At 48.0% G+C, this 18,689-nt stretch overlaps 1 protein-coding gene across 1 annotated transcript in view; it reads right to left on the reverse strand.

The window, feature by feature from the left end:
- Positions 1–18,689, reverse strand: part of MARCHF6 (membrane associated ring-CH-type finger 6) — a 1,058,737-nt gene that overhangs the window by 323,327 nt on the left and 716,721 nt on the right. Inside the window, exon 20 of the mRNA XM_069219690.1 lies at positions 1,655–1,724. Coding sequence (XP_069075791.1) covers positions 1,655–1,724 — 70 coding nt within the window. The remainder of the gene's footprint in view (positions 1–1,654; positions 1,725–18,689) is intronic.

The raw sequence follows: 18,689 nt of genomic DNA on the forward strand, positions 1-18,689 counted from the left end.
AGCTGCAGCCAGAAGTCTCTATCAGAAGAAGGTGGCTCCCGCTGTGCGGTTCGATCAAAGCATGTGTCAGCGCAAAGTGGGAACAAAAGATTATTTAGAGGCGCAAAGTGGGAACAAAAAGGCTAACATGATCATTGTGTATAACTTGGATAGACAAAAAAACTCTCTAATATTGCATCATACTACAAGTTAATCAGCTAGATACAGTGTGATGGATTACTGGTATGCAATTAATATTGCAATTTAATTGTTTGATTAGAGAAATTTTAAGATGACACAAGTTATCCTAGCATTCTTATTTTTATATTTCCTTTGACTTTTGAAGTTTTAATGGAATGTGGTTTTGTTAGTATGGGAGTGTATGTTAAGGAGATTGTGTGCATGTATGATGAGTGAGTCCTAGTTTTAATAGTACGTCTGTAGCTCGACTTGAGTATTTTGTATGTCTTGTTTTGTAAAAGAATTATTAATAGTTGCTTCAAACATAGGTATAAATAGGAAACGGAAATAATGATTCTGGAAAGAAAACAAGTGATTTCTGTGTCAAGTTGATTATTTATGGTATAATATTATAATAATAATAATAATAAAAATGTCTAACTTTGCCTCAGTATAAATAGGCTGCTCCAATGAGTGAGTGAGGCGGGCTTGGCTCTACTGGACCAGGTGCAAGGTCGCAGGTCATCCGGTGTGGCTCACTCCTCTGCAGGTCACACATAGAAGGCACCTACCCCTTGAGGGACCAGTTTGCACCGTAGCCTTTGCCCAGGCGGTTGTCTCTTCATGTGGCTCTCAGCCTTGTCCACCAGCCCCTCAAGCTCAGTGTCATTTCATTGTCACCCCGCTGGTCCTTTCAGCTTCACTGGGGCAGCATAGACCCCCTCCGCCGCTGTGGCCCCCTGGGTGTGCTGCTGCGACCTGCGGGTGCCATCTTGGATTCGGGCACCAGGAGCAGTGGGCCTAGCATCAATTTCCTTGCACCTGCACTGAGTGTCTTAGAGCAGAGCCCCAGAAGCCACTTGCACTACGGACCAGGAAAGTCCCTTATGGTTGCTGTGTGGTCCCCTGGGGACTCAGGATGGTGAGGGATCAGAGGCAGCTGGGGGAGCGCCTAAGAGGATACAGCCATCTTCATGTGTGGTTGGCCACCCCCACCAAGAAAACAAATAAACTTAAGCTGCTTATTACTAAACATACAAAACAATCTTTCAAGCAAAACAAGAAAAGGGAGGGCCACTCCTAAGAGGTGCAGTGCAGGTTGCAGCCCTTTTGCATTATGATCTAACATGTGAAAAGGAGAACAGACATAAAGGCTTAGATGCAGAGATAAGTACACACTAGGACAATCATCAGAGTGGGAAAGACTTGCAATATGTACTGCTCTATGCAAATATTTCATTAATATAGAAAGTCTGGTCTGTAATGTGTCATTGAAATCCAATGTAGCTATAATTTTGAATCATCTCAGATAAAAATACAATGCCAAGGCTTTTGGAAGACAGTTCAGACAATATTATATTGTATATTGCATAATATTTAATGGAACCAATTGTGCCTTCAGTCATTTGTTTTTCAAAATGACATAAAATAACCAATTAATTTATATCATACAATGTGGTGTTGGTTAAGTATCATAAAAAACAGAAACACATACCTGGCATGGTAAGGCAAAGAAGACTTGCAATCAGCAATGTTATGCACATAAAGAGAATCAAGAGAAATATCTGGAAAAAAAATGAAATTCAAGAAAAAACAAATTTACACTTGACAGTTAGACCGGATGTTTTTAGGTCTTTATAGAGGTATATGCCTTTCGTTACTCAGCACTTGTAGAGCACACTGAATACATGAATGGATTGTGATAAATAAAGATAATTCTATGCTATTTATAGGCATGCTCTGCCACAATTATATTATAAACCTCATTTTCTAAAGTCTCTAAAATGCTTGAAAATGTACACATTGAAAAAAATAGTTATCTTTTTGTTTGAGTTACTCTTGTTCTGTGGACTATCTCCCTTTATCACTGGTTACGTACTGAGCTACCACTTAGCAGTATTATATTTTGATTCTTTGATTGTAATGGCAATGCTACACACTTAGTAGCATCCATGCATGTATCATTTGTGATCAAACTACCCCATCACCACATTACATATCATCACCAGTTCTCTTTTTCGAAATTAGTCATTTGTATTTGACGATGACTAGAAGGTTGATAATCAGCAGCTGATAATGAGTCTAGAGGCAACAAATCACAGGAACATAATAAATGTTACATCACCCTGGCCTCACGGATTATGCTCTAATCATACACTTGAAATGCACATTCTTATGACTAAATGCAAGTGTGGCTCACCTTCAGATTCATGCCTTCCCCTCTATTCTCAATCTAGAAAATGGCATGATCAGTCTTGGTGAGATTCTAAACTCTTCCATCAGCTCAGCTTCTTTGCCTAATGGCTGGAAAGTAGTCCATGTCACCTGATCCTTAAAAAGTGTATTGCAGACCCAAGTTTCCAAGGGAAATACAGACTTATCTCATTGCTTCCAGCTTCCCATGAGGATGCTGAAAATGCATGTTGTAAAGTACCCTGTTTTGGGCATGGTTAAACCCCACGTTTTCCCTGCTTTCAGTGTGTTTTTGACTGTGTGCACTGGGAGCCTGCTAACCACTACCCCAGTGACTGTGCTCTCTCCCTTTAAATTTGGTTGCTCGGGACTTAGCACACCCCACAATTAGCATACTGGTGCCCCCATACAAGTCCCTAGTATATGGTACCCAAGGCACTGGGCCACCAGGGGTTCCTCATGGGCTGCAACATGTATTATGCCACCCATGAGAGCCCATACAAAATGTGTCTGCAGGCAACCTTTCACTGCAGGTCACTGCAGCAGGTCACTGCAAGTCACCCCTATAGCAGGGTCCTCCTAGCACAGGGTGCAGGTACCTGTACGTGAGGGCACCCCCTGCATGAGCAGAGGTTCCCCTACTAACTCCAACTCCAGTTCCCTGGATTTCTTAAGTGTGGCGAAGCCATTTTACCCGTGAACGGGACACAGTTCACTACCTAAGCAAAATAATGATAACTCCGAACCTGGGCATGTTTGGTATCAAACATGTTGGAATCATACCCTAAATACTGTTGCCAGTATAGGTTGTATGATTCCATGCACCCCGGGGGCTCCTTAGAGGACCCAATCATTGCTCCTACCAGGACTTCTGGGATTTTTCGGGACGTCCGTGCTGCTGCCACCCCTCAGACATATATTCTATCCTCCTGCTGCTTGACCAGCTCAAGCAGAGGAAGGCAGAACAAAGGATTTCCTTTGGGAGAGGGAGGTAACACCATCTTGCTTTGGAAATAGGTGTTACGTGACTTGGGAGCCTCCCCAAGCCACTGGTATGTTTTGAAGGGCACGTTTGGTGTCCTCCTTGCATACACTGGTTTGCACCAGTCCAGGGACCCCAGCCCATGCTCTGAGGCGAAACGTAACAATGGAAAGGGGAGTAACCACTCTTCTCTCCATCACCACTCCAGAGGTGGAGCCCAGAGCTCCCACAGGTGGTAACTGGATTCTGCCACCTTGAATTCAAGGTGGGCAGAGGCCCCTGGGTACATCTGAGTGGCCAGGTCAGGCAGGTGACATCACAGCCCCCGCCTGATAGGTGGTCACCCCACTAGGTAACCAATCCCCCTTCCTCGGCTATTTAGGGTCACCGTCCCAGGTGGATCCTCATATTCAACGTGCAAAGTTCCAGCAGGACTACTCTGCATCGTTCACTTCATCTTCTGGCCACCAGGACTGCTACTGGACCCTCCAGGAACCAACAGTCTGCAACTCCAACGACGACTCTGCTCTGCAACATTGTTTCTCTGGCTCCTTCCAGCAACTGCAACACATTTACCTGGCTCTACATCCTATGAGAGAGACGAGTGTTTAGCCTGCACAGGAAGCAAGAAGGAATCTCCCATGGAGTGAAGGAGTCGCTCATTATCCACAGGCACCAAATGCAACGATGACCGGCTACATGGATCCTCTTCCCTCTGCAACTTTGTGGATCCTGCATCACAGGTGGTGGGGTCTGGAGTGGTCCCCTTGGTCCTATCTACCAGATGTCCAACTTAGGAGATGGTAAGCCCTTGTCTTTCCTAGTAGGACAGTACCCTTGTGCACCGCAACTCTTGCAGCTACCAAGGTTAGTTTGTTCCTCCTCCAAGGGATCTTCAGGCTCCGTGTAGCCCCGACCTCCAGGACTCTTCCCTGCAAAGCACAGTCTCCTGCCTGCTGCTTCAGCAACGTGGGACTCCTCTTCAGGTGTGCTGAGTGGGCCTCACGGAGACTCCTGTGCCTGCTGCCTGTGGGTCTTCTGTGGGGGCTGCCTCTTCTTCTTGTGACTCTCCCAGCCACTGAGGGTCACCTCAGACTCCCTTCCTTGGGTCAATTCCCCTAGGCTTTGCTGGTCCTCTTCAGCCCTGAAAAGACATTCTTCTCAGACTCTTGCATTTGGCAATGTTTGTTGGTAGTTTTCCAACAACACAGACTGACTGCATCATGACCGCCGACGTGGGACAACGCTTGCATCACTTCTGGAACTCCTCTTCTGCTACTGTGCAGCACTGCTGACTTTCTTCATTCTCCGTTGACCTGGTCCTGCCTCCATAGAAGGGTGGGTAGTGGCTCCTGCCACAGACAGACACTCTAATGTGAACTGGCCTTGGTCCCCTTCTTTTGCAGGTCCTCTTCTGTGAGGGTCCACCTTTGGTTTCTTCCAGTCTTGTCTGGGTCTTGCACAGTCCTTTTCCAAGGTTTGCCTGAGGGTTTGGGGAAGAACCAGGTACTTACCTCTGCTCTCCTGGTCGCTGGGGGGGCACCCTGGTAATTATGTTTTGGGGTTCCTAGTTCCTTCAGCTTCCCTTTACTGATTCCACTTCCTTGGGCAGGGGACTGCCTTTCACATCCCACATACTTAGTATATGGTTTGGTCTCCCCCTACAGTCTTCACCATTTTCTATTGTTTCTACTATTAGCTATTGCTTTCTATGCTAATCACTTACTTCTAATGTGCAGATAATAGTACGTTTACTTACCTCCTCATTGAGTATTGCCTATTCAGTATTTTATATTTGTGCTAGCATAATAAAGTACCTTTATTTTTGTAACACTGTGTGGTTCTTTCATGTGTGTAAGTGCTGTGTGATTGTAGAGGTATTGTGTAAGCTTTGCATGTCTCTTAGATAAGTCTTGGCTGCTCATCCAGAGCTACCTCTAGGGAGCCCTAGCTCCCTAGACACTGTCTAAAGCTCACTAACATGGGATACCTTGACCTGGCATAAGGTGATAACACCATAGGTGCTCACCACACACCAGCTCAGCTTCCTACAATGCATATCAATTGTTAATTATTACAGTACCTACAAATTAATAAAATGTTGGGTGTGTCACAATTTAGCTTCAGCCCTGCCTTAGCACAGAATCCATTCTTCTCACAGTATCCGAACATCTCAAACTTTCAATGGAACTGCTGCCCTAATTTTGTAGGATTTGTCAGTGGCATTCAACACCAGATCCTACACCACCCTAATTCAGAGGTTACCGGATACAGGGATTGGTGGTTCTTATCTTGCCTGAGTCTCTTATTTAATTACGTGACAAACAGGTTCCAATCAGTGCGTCTTCCTCATTTATCTTTGGACCAGATTCCTCAGGATTGTGTTGTACAGCAAGGATCATCTCTAAGCTTTCAAATATCTATTTGACCCCTCTAGCAGCCCTGTGGCGGGGATTCAGGTTTGCAGTGATCACTTACGCAGGTGATACGCAATTGTTCTTTTCTCGCACAAATAAATAAAAGGCCAGCCAACTCTGGTTCGGTAAATGCCTGATATCAGTTACAGAATGAATGAATGAATGAAAACTATCTAACCCTGAGAATTCAGACAAAACTGAATTGCTGATATTTGGAAAAAATAAAGAAAATAGGACTGACTCCGGGTGGCCATCAGAACTTGGTCCGCTCCCCTCTCCACCTCGAGCTTGGAACTTGGGTGTCAAATTTGACATTAAGCTTTTCTTCAAACAGGAAATCCCCTCTGTTATTTCCATTTGCTTCAGTCTTTTAAAACACTACATAAGGTGTTAGTTTACCTGCCTTTTAAGGCTTTTAAGGCTAAGAAAACTGTGATCCATGCCCTCATGACCTCTAGGACAGATTACACCAATTCACCTTTCATAGGCCTACCCAAGAAACTCATACAAACTTCAATTAGTGGAGAATTCGGCTGCTAGATGATTACTGCCATCTTCACAGACAATGTTCAATCTCAACTACATTTAAGGACCTTCACTAGCTTCCATTAGTAAATATGATTTAGTTTAAGACTCCTACTCACATTCACAGAGAGGCCTATCGCTTTGGCCCACAAAGTCTTGAAACTTTTTGATGTCATATAACCCAACCAGATCCCTGAGATATGCTAATTCTTTTACCATCTTCCCTCAAAACATTTGTGCAGTTCGAGAAGAAGGATATTCCTGGCACTGTCAAAGGCACAACATTACTGACTACCCTGCCTCTTACACTCATTGCGATGGTGGACCACATACAATTTCTAAAAAGTTTTTTTTTTTTTAAACTTCTCTTTTGAAAGCGTTCGGTGTTTACTATCGAGTCTCCTGTTTTCACCTTTACTTTCTGAATATTTGGAGATTACAGCACCTTGAAGCTCTCCTTTGAGTATAAACTACTCTCTATAAATTCAGACTCACATCATTCAACTTCAACATCCCAGTTCCACTATTCCCATTGAGTGGGAAGATTCAATTTCACTTTCTTCACAGTCTTGTTATCAGTCGCCAAAACAAAACACTGAGCAGACTTATCACAACTTAGCAAAACTACCTTCTCCAGAAACAGGGAAATTAGAACTGCAGTATTGCTCAAAACAGCTCGTCAAAACACTCTAAAGTTCCAAAATCCATAAGTGTAGGAAGATGGCTCTGTATATAGTATCAAAATGAGATATAGTGTGCACATAGTCCAGGGGTTCTCCAGGGGCTTCACTGAGGCAATCATAGATAATACTAATGCTCTATTTATGGTAGTGTGGTTGAGCAGTTAGGCATATCAGAAGGTAGTGTTAAGCATTTGTTGTACACACACAAGCAATAGAAGAAACACACACTCAATTACTTAACTCTGGACCAATAGGATCTTATATAGAAAAATATATTTTTTATTCCTAGAACCACAAGATTCAGTTTGCAGTAAATACAAAAAGAACAAGTTACTTACCTTCGGTAAAGAGGTATCTGGTTGAGACTATCTAGCTGCAGATTCCTTACCTTAGAATTCCCTGGTGTCAGCTTCGAATCCGGAGTTTTTTCTGAGCAGTACACTGCGCGCGCCGTCGGGTGGCATTGTTCGGATCCGCGTGCGTCGACCAGCTCCGCGTGCGTCGTCAGTGTCGTTGGAGCCGTCTAGGACATCACGGTTGTCTATATAGACGCCGTCTCGGTACGCGTAAGTCAGTTCTTTTCCCACAACTTTCCACGCCAGAAGCGCAGAGTCATGGAAGAACCAACAGTTATGGATTTTACCTCTTTATTTGACTGTTTGAAGTAAAAATTCTTACATGCATTTAAGAAAGGCAAAAATGCCAAAATCAAATATATATATCTGTCTAAAAAATATCCGCAGAGCGGGGAGGCTTGGGTGGGTGTAAGGAATCTGCAGCTAGATAGTGTCTCTACCAGATACCTCGTTACCGAAGGTAAGTAACTTGTTCATCTGATAGAGACTTCTAGCTGCAGCTTCCTTACCGCAGATACCCAAGCTATAACCCCTGGCGGTGGGTCTGAAGGAGATTTTTATATCAGGAAGTCCTGCAAGACAGAACGGGCAAAATGCCCCTTTCTTCTCACCTGGCTATCCAGGCAGTAGTGTTTTGCAAACGTATGCAAGGAAGCCCACGTTGCAGCCTGACAGATGTCCACCAAAGATACACCACGTGCTAACGCAGTGGTAGCAGAATTCCCCCTAGTAGAATGAGCTCTGAAGCCCTCAAGAGGCTGCTACTTTACCAAAGCGTAGCAGATCTTTATACAGAGAACGACCCAGCGCGAAATAGATCGTTTCTGTACTGCCCAACCCTTCTTTGCACCAACGTATCCAGCAAAGAGTTGGTCGTTCACCCGGAACTCTTTAGTGTGGTCAATATAGAACGATAACGCTCTTTTTGGGTCCAGCCGATGGAGACGCTCCTCTTCCTTGTGGTGCAAAGAAGGTGGGCAAGGTGATACTTTGACCCAGATGGAAAGGGGTCACCACCTTGGGGAGGAAAGAGGCACGAGTTCTGAGAACCACTTTTTCAGGAAAGATTGTGATAAACAGCGGTTTTGATGACAAACACTGTAGCTCGCTCACTCTTCTGGCAGATGTAACTGCCACCAATAAGGCTGTCTTAATAGTGAGCAGCCGAAGAGGACAGTTATGTAAGGGCTCGAAGGGAGCACACATAAGGAAGGTAAGATCCAGATTAAGGTCCCACTGGGGCATAACAAAAGGCATAGGGGGGTACAAATGCACAAGCCCTTTCAAAAATCTCTGTACTATAGGTGATTTAAACAAAGATGGTTGATCGGGCAACTGAAGGAAGGCCGATAAGGCTGCAAGATAGCTCGAGAGTCCCTAAGGAGGAATCCTGCTGGGCGAGAGACAATACAAACAAAAGGATATTAGACAGAGAAGAAGAAAGAGGCTCGATAGACCTATCTGTACAATATGAAACAAAACGTTTCCAACGGCAGGCGTAGATCGACTTAGTAGAGGGACGCCTGGCTGCCAGAATGACATCACACACCTCGGGAGGGAGGTCATAAACCATCAACTGTCGCCGCTCAATCTCCACGCATGAAGGCGCAGAGTTGACAGGTTCGGGTGGAGAACCTTCCCCTGCTGCTGCGACAGAAGATCCTCCCGAAGAGGCAGCCTGATTGGAGGACCGATGCTCATTTTGAGAAGCTCTGGATACCAAACTCTCCATGCCCAATCCGGAGCCACTAGAATTACTTGGGCCCGGTCATTCTTGATTTTCTTGAGAACTCTGGGCAGAAGTGGTATAGGCGGAAAGGCATACAGGAGGCCTGAACTCCACTCGCAACGAAAAGCGTTGCCTAGCGATAGCCCCCTTGGAAACTCCAACACGCAAAACTGCTGACATTGCGCGTTCTCTACGGAGGCGAACAGATCTAGCCAAGGCTCTCCCCACTGCTTTAAAGAGTCCTTGCGCCACCTCTGGATGGAGACACCATTCGTGATCCTTTAAGCATTTTCGGCTGAGCTCGTTCGCCCTGGCGTTCAGAGAACCTGCCAGGTGTTGAACCACCAGGGTCATGCCCGATGTTCCAGCCATGTCCAGAGACGTAAAGCCTCTTGACAAAGGGTCCACAACCCCACACCTCCCTGCTTGTTGCAGTACCACATTGGGGTAGTGTTGTCCGTGAACACCTGCACCACCTTCCCTTTCACAACAGGAAAAAATGCCTTTAATGCTAGTCAGATCGCCCAAAGCTCCAGCAACTTGATGCAGAGCCCAGATTCTGCCGGAGACCAGTGACCTCTGATCTTCACCTCTCCCAGATGGCCGTCCCATACCAGATGTGACGCATCTGTCACTACTGTGAGATCTGGTTGGGGAAGGAAGAGGAGTCTGCCTTTGATCCAATCAAAGTTCACTCACCAGCACTGCAGATCCTTTGCAGTCCCCTCCGAGGTCTGAACCACGTCAGTAAGATTCCCCTGATGCTGTGCCCATTGGAACTTCAGGTCCCACTGCAGAGCCCTCATGCACCACCTGGCATGCTTGACCAATAGGATGCCGGAAGCCATGAGTCCCAACAGCCTCAGAGTCTGTCTCACCGAAATCCAGGATAGAGGCCGAAACATCGGTATCATAACCTGAATATCCTGGACCCGCTGTTCGGGAGGATAAGCCCGATACTGCACTGGGCCCAGAATAGCTCAGATGAAAGTGAGCTTCTGAGAGGGAGTCAGGTGTGACTTCGGCACATTTATAGTGAACTCCAGGGACTGCAGGAGGTACGCCGTCGTCTGGAGGTGGGTGACGAGAGCCTGGGGCATAGAAGGTAGGGGAAGACTGAAATCCCTGACCTGCGCATATGAGCTGCCACCACCGCCATCACCTTTGTGGACACCCGAGGGGCACTGGTGAGACCGAAAAGAAGCACGGTAAACTGAAAGTGCGCTTGCCCCACCTTGAACCGCAGGTAACGCCTGTGGGCTGGCAAGATAGGAATGTGGAAATACGCATCCTGCAAATCCAACGCTACCATCCAGTCTCCTTGGTCTAGGGCAGACAAAACCTGAGCAAGAGTGAGCATCTTGAATTTCTCCTTCTTGAGGAAGAGATTGACGTCCCTTAAATCCAAGATAGGGCGAAGGCCTTTGTTCTTTCTGGGAATCAGAAACTAGCGGGAATAACAACCACTGCCTACTTCTGATATCAGGACTCTTTCTATGGCTCCCTTGGCCAAGAGAGCCGTAACTTCCTTGCGGAGCAAAACCAGATGGTCCTCCATCAGCCATTTCTTTGTCAGAGGGATAGAGGGAGGGAAAGACTGGCAGGGAAGGGAGTAGCCCTTCCGTATGATCTGCAGGACCCACTTGTCCGTTGTGATGGAAAGCCAGTGAGGGAGATGAAAATGAATCCTCCCTCCAACTGGACGGACGTGATCCTGCAGAACCACACTAGGAAGGCTTGGGCGCAGTGGAGGGGGGTTGTGTGGTGGCCGAACTCTCGCCAGATACTCTGGGTCTGATGGTACCATGCCCACGTCCTCTCCCAGGATGTTGTGAAGCCTGAAGACTGTGGCTAAACTGTGAAAGGGACGAAAGACAGACTGCTGTCGTGCTGGTGCTGAAAGACCCAAGGATCTGGCCGTAGCTCGAGAATCCTTGAACCTCTCAAGCACGGAGTCTGCCTTTTCGCCAAATAGGCGAGAGCCATCAAAGGGCATGTCCATCAAGCTGGACTGGACATCCCCTGAGAAACCAGTTGAACGCAGCCAGGTGTGGCGACGTAGGGCCACTGACAAGGAAATCGCTCTGCCTAGCGAGTCGGTCGTGTCCAAACCACATCTGATCGTAAACTTGGCTGCATCTCTCCCATCCTTGACAGCCTGGGTGAGAGTGTCCCGTACGCCCTCCGGGACCTGGGGCAGCACTTGTGCTACTGTATCCCATAAAGTATGGGAATGACGGCCCAATAGGCAAGAGGTGTTTACAGACCTCAATGCCAGACTGGTGGAAGAAAACATCATCTTCCCAAGCTGGTCCAGCCTCTTGGATTCCCTATCCGGGGGAGCGGAAGGGAAGGCACCACAGGAAGTAGAGGCTTGGACAACCAATCTCTCAGGAGTGGGTGTTGAGTGAGGAAAGTAGGGTCGCTCAGAGCGGGTCTATGGCGGTGGCCGACCGTCCAATTCAAAGGAGCCCCTGTGCTGGGTTTGGACCATGTGCCCAGAAGGACGTCTGTTAGAGTCTCATTGAAGGGCAACATCGGCTCTGATGTTGTCACCCCGGTTGAAGCACTTCTGTCAGGATATTCGTCCTGACTGGCACCATAGGCAAATCTAGGTCCAAGACCTCAGCTGCCCTACGCACCACCATAGCAAATGAAGCACCCTCCTCCATGGCCACATTAGGAGGAGAGAGCATACCAGTATCTGGAGAAGTGTCCAGTCCACTGGCCTCCCTTAGATCCTCATACCAGTCCTGTTGCAATCCACATAACCAAAGGGTCCTCAGACCCCCTCCCATTCCTCTCCTGCGTCTGACTGATCTAAATAATGCTCAGACAATGATCTGGGCTGAACCGGCTCCGTCGAAGTCGGAGTTGACATTGTACGATGTCGCTCCTGCTCCGGATAATCCGGGATAAGGATGGGGCTACCACAGGTGGGTGCCAGTGGCGGAATCGTCGACGTCGGAACTGGCGCCAAAGGAGGTCGACTGTCTGATATCGGATCCTGGGGTCCCCAACGGTGTCGAGGCCAAAGCTGCCGGCGTCAAATCTGAATCTGAAGGGGCCCCTGCTGACTCCAAGGGGCCCAAAGTCCCCTCCACGGGTGCTGCCTCGTAAAATTATTTTATCTGAGCGGGGTCGATCCGGTCCCCGGAAAGGGGGCGGGGGAAGACGTGGAGTCGGCCCTGGCGTCGGCTCCGCAGAACCGCGATTAGAACGTCGATGTTCCACAGATGCCTCGTCAGCCAACGGGCGTGGCGAAGACGAAGTCCGCTTGGACTTCTTCTTCTTGTGCCTCTTACCTTCAGATGACCTCGAATGCAAGGAAGAGGACTTGGGGCTCCGGGAGCAGTGCCGCGACCTCCTCCTACTGCGGGACCGTGACCTCCGTGGAGTCACGTCGACTGAGGACGAATGCTGGGCCGCAAGAAGCTTGAGGGATCTCTCCCTAAAGGCCTTCAGAGCCATGGCCAGACAGTTGGAGCACGAGGTGGAATCGTGGTCCTTCTCCAGGCACCAAAGACAAACACAGTGCGGTTCCGTCACCGACATGGTGAGATGAGACACACCACACGGCTTGAACCCTGTCTTTCTCGAAGACATGACTTCAAACAGTCAAAAAAGCCTCGACAAACCGTCAAAGGGTAGCTCTTTCCGGAACTGCGCTTTAACCGGCGCGGAAGGAAAAGAACTGACGTATGCGCGCCGAGACGGCATCTATATAGACAACCATGATGTCATAGACGGCTCAAACGCCGCTGACGATGCACGCAGATCCGAACGACGACGCCAGACGGCGCACGCAGGGTACTGCTCAGAAAACAATCCGGATTCGAAGCTGATGCCAGGGAATTCTAAGGTAAGGAATCTGCAGCTAGAAGTCTCTATCAGATATGTAAGGTACTTTGAATAGGTATACTAAGAACTTTGAATGGAATCAACAGTGTATACAGTTTTCTTTAAAATGGCAAAAAGCTATTTTAAAAATGGACACTGCAATTTTTAAAAGTTCCTGGGGGAAGAAAAGGTTGTACAGTTTTACAGGTAAGTATTCAACTTACAGTTTTTATCTCCGGGTTTTAGGTAGTCCGATGTTGGAGGTTTAAGTTAACCCCAAACACCCACCACCAGCAACACAAAGCCGTCGGGTGCAGAGGTCAAAGGAGAGCCAAGTTAACATGGGCTCCTATTGAGATGGGGTACTCAGAATCCAGTCAGCCAGCAGGTAAGTACCAACGACTCGGAGGGTAGACCGGGGGGGTTCAAGAGAGGACTGGAGGGGCCCCAAGTTGGCACCAAACACAAACCCTCAGCAGCACTAGGGCGGCCGGGTGCAGGGTGTAAACAGGGCGTCTGGTTTCCAATACAACTCTATGAGGTGACCCAAGGGGTCACTTAGAGGCTGCAGGCGAGGTCCGGGGGGACAGGGGTGGGGGGGTGGAGGGGTCTTGGCCACACTACGGGTCAGACAGGTAAGAGGGCCGCCTGCTGGTCGATGCAGCGCCAGGGGTGAGGTTCTCCAAGGGATGGGGTTACGGCTGCAGTGGATCCTTTAGGCGTCGGGTATCTTCGTCCGGAGCTCGCGGTCAGGAGGATCCTCTGGATTCTCTCTGCAGGCGTCGTCGTGGAGGGGTCAACCTAGGGTGGGCTCTTGCTCCCAACGGCCTGGGAACCCTTTCTTGCTGGGTGGACCAACTGGACACGGGCTGCGGACGTCGGGTGCAAAGGGGTCATGACTCACACATCTGGAGTGACGTGGGAGCCCCTGGTTGAAAGTTTCTTTTGGATAGAGCCGCTGTCCTCAGGAGTTCTTGGTCCTTTGGGGGCAGGGCAGTCCTCTGGAGTTGTCAGAGGTAGCTTGGCTCGCTGGCTGCATCGCTGTTCTTCTTGCAGTTTCTTTGAAGCAGGAGACAGGCCGGTAGGGCTGTGGCCAAAGCAGTTATCATCTTCCTTCTTCTCTGCTGGGGTTTTCAGCTTAGCAGTCCTCCTTCTCTTTGTAGGTCGCCAGGAATCTGACTAGCTTGGTTCAGGGAGCCCTTAAATACAAGATTTAGGGGTGTTTTAGGGGTTAGAGGGCAGTAGGCAATGGCTACTCTCCCTGAGAGTGGCTACACCATCTTTGTGCTCACTCCCTTTGGGGAGGGGTGCACATTCCTAACCCTACTGGTCCCTGTCTTCCAATCCAAGATGGAGGATTCTGCAAGGAGGGGGTCACTTCAGCTCTGGACACCTTACGGGTGGATCCTGGCTGGGGTGGTCACTCCTCCCCGTTTTCCTGCTGAACTTGCTGCCAAAAGTGGGGCTTTGTCCAAGGGCGGGCATCTCCACTAGCTAGAGTGCCCTGGTGCACTGTAACCCGAGACTTGAGCATTTGAGGCTCACTGCCAGGTGTTGCAGTTCCTGCAGGGGGAGGTGTGAAGCACCTCCACCCAGGACAGGCTTTGTTTCTGACCACAGAGTGCACAAAGGCACTCACCCCATTTGGTCAAAAACTCGTTTGAAAGTGGCAGGCTGGCACAGACTGGTCAGTCCTACACTAGCAGTTGGGCCTACATACGGGGGCATCTCTAAGATGCCCTCTGTGTGCATTTTTCAATAAATACCACACTGGCATCAATGTCGGTTTATTGTGCTGAGAAGCTTGACACCAAACTTCCCAGTATTGAGTGAAGCCATTATGGTGCTGTGGAGTTCGTAATGATAAACTTCCAGACCACATACTTAATATGGCTACACTGCACTTACAATGACTGAGAATGGACTTAAGACACTGTAGGGGCATATTGCGTATGCAGCTATGCCCTCACCTGTGGTATAGTGCACTCTGCCTTAGGGCTGTAAGGCCTGCTAGAGGGGTGACTTACCTATGCCACAGGCAGCATTTTGTGTGCATGGCACCCTGAGAGGGATGCCATGTCGACTTTGCCTTTTTCTCCCAACCAACACACACAATCTACAATGGCGGTGTGCATGTGTTAGTTGAGGGGTCCCTTAGGGTGGCACATGTGCTGCAGCCCTTAGGGACCTTCCTTGGTCACAGGGCCCTTGGTACCACTGGTACCTTTTACAAGGGACTTATCTGTGTGCCAATTGTGGAACAATGGTACATTTTTAAGTGAAAGAACACTGCTGCTGGGGCCTGGTTAGCAGGGTCCCAGCACACTTCTCAGTCAAGTCAGCATCAATATCAGGCAAAAAGTGGGGGGTAACTGCAACAGGGAGCCATTTTCCTACATTACCTCAAAAACTAATCTGTACTTACCTCCCCCAGGAACTGTTGAATTTTGCAGTGTCCACTTTTAAAATAGCTTATTGCCATTTTGTGCCAAACTGTGTACATTACTGTTTTAATTCAAAGTCCTATCTTTACCTATGCAAAGTACCTTGCATCTAATGTACTTACCTGGTATTTGAATCTTGTGGTTCTAAAATAAAGGAAAGAATATCTTACTATATAAAAACGTATTGGCCTGGAGTTAAGTCATTGAGTGTGTGTTCTCACTTATTGCCTGTGTGTGTACAACAAATGCTTAACACTACCCTCTGATAAGCATAACTGCTCGACCACACTACCACAAATAGAGCATTAGTATTATCTATTATTGCCTCTGTCAAGCCCTGTACTCTGTACACACTATCTCTCACTTTGAGATAGTATATACAGAACAGAGCCAGCTTCCTACAGTTGCCACTAGACAACTTGGAAAATGACATTCTCATGAGTTCAGCAAGGTTGCGCACCACCAGTATCTGCCATCTTCCACAACGCATTAAGTATCTAGTTAAGAGACATGCTGTGTTAGTGGATCTGAGGTCAGACATACCTAAAGACAACATTCTTCAGCTAAGGTGGTTATGCCTTTGAGATTACATGTTTAAGAGTTGTTTGATGCCATCCCTCTTATCTGTCAAGAAGTAAAAAAGAGAACAGTACCATCTCTCTGAGCGGCTGAGCAAGCCCTAACCACACAACATTCAAGTGGTTGCAGGGAGATGTAAGATGGATCTGAAAGGGCGGAACTCTATTTTCTGGAAACGCCTTTCGAGACCTGTGGATAGGTTTCTCAGTCTATCCGAGGCCTGGCTTATTTGGTGAGTGAAAGCCTCTGTGAATAGGTCACGTTTATAATGAGGTATTGGCCTCGAAAAAATGCACTGGAATAGTCAGAGTTTCTGTTGTCTTTTTAGGTTGAGCCTATCAGACAAAGCAAACTATCTGGTTTAACAAAAGACATTTTGTGCACTCACCAAAGGCTGAGAGGGGCTAACTCAGCTCATCCATTGACTATCAGTGGTTGTCTTTATTATCACTTTCATTTACTTGCATTCTATTCGATGTCTTCCCTGGTCCATCATGTGTTTGCCCTCCCCTGGAGTATGGCCTATTTGCTATTCTCTCGACTGGCTGACTTGTGTCCTTTCACTCCTTTTAGGAAACAGCTTTTTTACTTTTCAGTTAAGCATTCCTGAGTGTACATGTTTACCAGCTCTCTCCCTCTGCATTTTTCTCCCCATGCTCAATGTTGCTGCCTACCTTGTGTATTTCCATTTCTTGTCCCCATGTTGCTGTCTTCCTCCTGTGCACCCCATCTAATACTGTATTAATCTCTCCCCTTTTTGCCACCTGTCCCAATTTGTTGTTTTCCCTCAACCTGCTCCCTCGGCCGCTGCTCTGCTGCCCACTACCTGTGCGTTTCTTTTTTTTAAATATACCTTTTTTTTAAATATTTTTTGGGGGGATGACTAGGCTGCAAATTGCTGTTGGCACACCACAAAAGTGGTTTCCTGCACTTACAATTTAATTGTTTTACTAACCAATTTAAGTGGGGCCCGCCATCTTTGAATGGTAAATAAGAGAATGATACAATTGTGACCACGTCATTAAGCTTTTTTTGCTGACTTTGCTTTTTATCGATTGTAGGAAACACCCTTTTTGGCATGGCAGGCCCCCACCTTTTGCCTGGTTTCTGATCTGGCTTCGATTGCTAACCAGGTCCCCATTGACAGATCTCTTTCCCCAAAAATGCCCGGCGGTTTTGCACAACTGGCACACACCTTCGCACCGACTGTATGACCCTAGTAAATCGTAGCCCTGGTACCTAGGGCATTAAGGAAAGTCCCAGAGGGCTGCAGCATCAGTTGTGTCGCTCCCAGGGACCCCTCACCAAACCCACACAGTGCTGCCACTGCAGACTGCATGCGCTGGTGCAGGCTAAACTGAAAACACAACCTGTCGCACACTCTTGTGTACCAGGTCCCCTACCACTGCATGTGCCAGGTGTAAGTCACCCCTAAAGCAGGGTGCATCAGGGCACAACTGAGGGAATATATATGCACAAGCAGCTATGCCCTTGCTATGACTCTGTCGATTCTGAGACCTAGTAAGTGAACAGGGAAACCAAAAAGCCTGTGCTGGTCACTGGTCAATATGAGTTCTCCAGCCACATCATGGCTTCCCTGAACCCTGGGACGTTTAGTATCAAACGTTTCAGAATAACAAACCCTCACTGAATCCAGTGATGGACTTAGTAATAAATGCACACAAAGGGCACCTTAGAGGTGCCCCCTGAAAACCTACCAGCCTCTAGTGTACAGATTGACTTTTCCTGACCAGTTCAGTCACCACAAACGCATTTCTGGCCTCCCAAGGTGAGAGCCAGTGCTCTTGAGGGCCAGAGACAAAACCCTCCAGTGGGTGGAGGTGTAATCATCTCATCCAGGCAGGCGGGACATGCCAGAGCAGGGAGCTTCAAAGGCCTAATGAGACCCAGGTCTCTCCAGATGGCAAAGAAGACCAACCCCCCACCCGTCCTGAACCCACTTTTGCCAGAAGCACAGGCAGGAAAATTAATCAGATTAGGAGGTGTGCACACTTCATGCCAGTCCCACCACTAAGGTTGACGAGCTGCAGTGGACACCAATTTTCAAATTCCTCCATCTTGTTTGGAAGGAATTAGGCCACTAGGGTTAGGGTTATGCCCATTTCCCAGAGGAAGAAGTAATAGAAAGGGTGTAGTCACCCTAAAAGTGGGCAGCCCATTGGCTACTGCCTGGCACTCCCTCTTCTGCCCCTAAATTGAGTATTTAGGTGGCCCTAGAACTCAGATCCTGAGTACCTATGAAGCGAAGGAAAAAGAAGAGTCACACCTGCAGAAGAGGAAAAGAAGCAGCAGAAGGCTTGGAACAAGGCCCTCCGGCCTGCCATGCTGACCTCGACGGACTGTGCCCAAAAGACGACTCATCCTGCAGCTGAGCCTCCAAGAGACACAGAAGGAATGCCTGCCTTCTATAAAGGCTCAGATTCCTGTGAACAGCAGAACTGCTCTGCAACAAAGTTTAAAGAAAGGACTCTGTAACCCCGGGAACAGCAAGGACCTTGTAGCCCTTGAAACAGCAAGGACCCAATACCCGAGGAGATCTCTGCACCGGATGACCACAACACGAGGTGAAGACACCCAACGGTGCAAGCCCAGTTCCCCAGATGTCTAGAGTTTGAGTCCACTCAGGTTTCACCCCTTTTGGACGCCCCCAATTGCCTGCAGCCTCTGCACGCAGACCCCCCCTTTCCTACAGCCTTATGGTGAGAGAAAACCTGACACCTCTAGCAACCACTGCACCATTCACCCCTGACCCGATCAAAGG

The sequence above is a fragment of the Pleurodeles waltl genome, chromosome 2_2 (assembly GCF_031143425.1).
Source record: "Pleurodeles waltl isolate 20211129_DDA chromosome 2_2, aPleWal1.hap1.20221129, whole genome shotgun sequence".
Lineage (NCBI taxonomy): Eukaryota > Metazoa > Chordata > Amphibia > Caudata > Salamandridae > Pleurodeles > Pleurodeles waltl.